This window comes from Glycine soja, chromosome 18 (assembly GCF_004193775.1).
Source record: "Glycine soja cultivar W05 chromosome 18, ASM419377v2, whole genome shotgun sequence".
Lineage (NCBI taxonomy): Eukaryota > Viridiplantae > Streptophyta > Magnoliopsida > Fabales > Fabaceae > Glycine > Glycine soja.
The window spans coordinates 52305560-52307638 of record NC_041019.1 but is presented as its reverse complement, the minus strand read 5'-3'; the positions used below and the strand labels follow the sequence as shown (position 1 = coordinate 52307638).

General features: G+C 24.7%; 1 protein-coding gene across 1 annotated transcript; it reads right to left on the bottom strand.

Moving 5' to 3' along the window:
• Positions 1-1347: 1347 nt before the first annotated feature.
• Positions 1348-1674, bottom strand: LOC114397399 (S-protein homolog 5-like). Its single transcript, XM_028359443.1, has one exon. It carries the CDS (start codon positions 1672-1674, stop codon positions 1348-1350), a length of 327 nt encoding a protein of 108 aa, XP_028215244.1.
• Positions 1675-2079: the final 405 nt, after the last annotated feature.

Sequence of the window (2079 nt, the reverse complement as noted above, 5' to 3'; positions counted from 1 at the left end):
TTCCATTATAACACTTCTTTAATTTCTTGGAAATAAGTAGCATCAGCATCATTTATACCCATTAAATGAATATATTAATGTTTCCATTGTAACGCTTCTTTAATTTCTTCCATAATATCAAGACAATAGTAAAGACAAATGGAGATCTATAGTCGTTGTTAAAGGCAGGAATTTTATAAATAAAAAGTAAAAAATATTTTCTGTTTAATCAATTGAAAAATCTACATACATGATTAATATAAAATATTTTAAACCGGTCTTTTGGGTTATAAGGATTTTTATTATGGTTATTACATATTAATAATAAATAAGAAGACAAGGAAAAATTATTAAATCATATGAAGAATGTATAAAAATATTTTATATGTATATAAGTTAAATTAAATTATTTTAAAAATATCATTAACTCATTTTATCTATAATTTTAGTTTTTAATTAATTATTTCGAGACTCAAATTCACAAAACCTTACAAAATAATTCAAATATAATTAATATTTGATTACCATCCTTTACATGTTGACTTTATGGTTGCATGACATTACTTTGATGACTAGTGACATTAACAACATTTAAATGCATAATTGTAATTTTTAACATTTTTATATCAATGTTAAAAGATATGATAATATATTCTGATTTTATATAATTGTTATATTATGATAATCGCTATTATTACAAAAAAAAAAAATGTTTTGCACGAATAGTATGAATGAACGTGTAATTTTTTAAAGATAGCAATTAGTAATTAATTGTATTTATCACAAGTCAAGCGGTTAATACTACCGAAAACTATTCATGTGTCCCCTTCACAAAAATAAATTATTCATGTTTTTTATGTACCATATTTTTTGTACAATTAAGCATTCTTTTCTATTTCTTCTATATTTACTAAAAGCAAGGATTTATAGGAAAATATAAAATTTTGCAAGTGATTTAATTAATTAAATTTTTTAATGGCCCTAGTTCTTTAATTTTAAATAGAAATAAAAAATTAGTAAGTTGTTAGGGCAAATGATCCTTAGTTCCATTCTCTTGTGGATGAAAAAAGTAATTGGAAGAAAAATCTCATTAAAAATGATTAAATTTTTCAACGAAAATGAATAAAGTGTATTTCGCACCAATGCTTTACGGTGAAAAAAAAAATAGATATCAAGAGCAATTCATTCATAAGAGAGAGAAAAAAAAAAGCTAGAAATTATAGCATTCAAAGGCATGTATGGATAATATTGATGGAGCATATCTCTAAAAAAAAAAAATCAAAACAATAATCAGTCTTTATTTAAATGGTATAAGAGAGGATAAAATATCCAGCTACAACTTGATTTTTGGTTCTGAAGCATCGTACATTAAGTTTTCCATTGATAGCAAGCAAACCTTGAATTACCCGTATACCTACATGGAGAATCTGGTTTAATAAGCCATAAGCACTTGCTGCAATCACCATCACGAACTTCTACGTACAGATCAAATGTGTGATAATGGCCACGTTCCCATTGAAAGGAACAATTACTGAATAATGGTTCCGTTCCAAATTCGTTATCAGGAGAAAAGTTCCACTCATAGTAAGTACCGGGGCTGAGAACGTGTGGATGATTATCATCAACCTTGCAGGAAACAGTTATGTCTAGAACTCCCAGATCATTTGTAACCCTAATAAGTGCTTTCACTGCCATAGTATTGTTCAACGTTGATAATAACAATATAAGCACCCGTAGTGTGGAAACACTTCTAGCAAATAAAGACATTGTTATCTTCGATCTGCTATTGCTTTTCCTTTTTCTTTTACTGTGAATCTTTTCATTACTTTATATATATATATACACTACGAGTAAAAATATTGAAGGAGAAATGTATAATATTCAAAGAGGTTTTTAATTAAAAATATATAAATATATTAATTTTCTGTTGAATTACTTTTTTATCCCTTAATTAATTTATCAGGGTTTTTTTTTTAAAAAAAATATCAATTATTGTAAAAAATATCAATTAAGGATCATTTACTGTTATTATATATATATATATATATATATATATATATATATATATATATATATATATATATATATATATATATATAT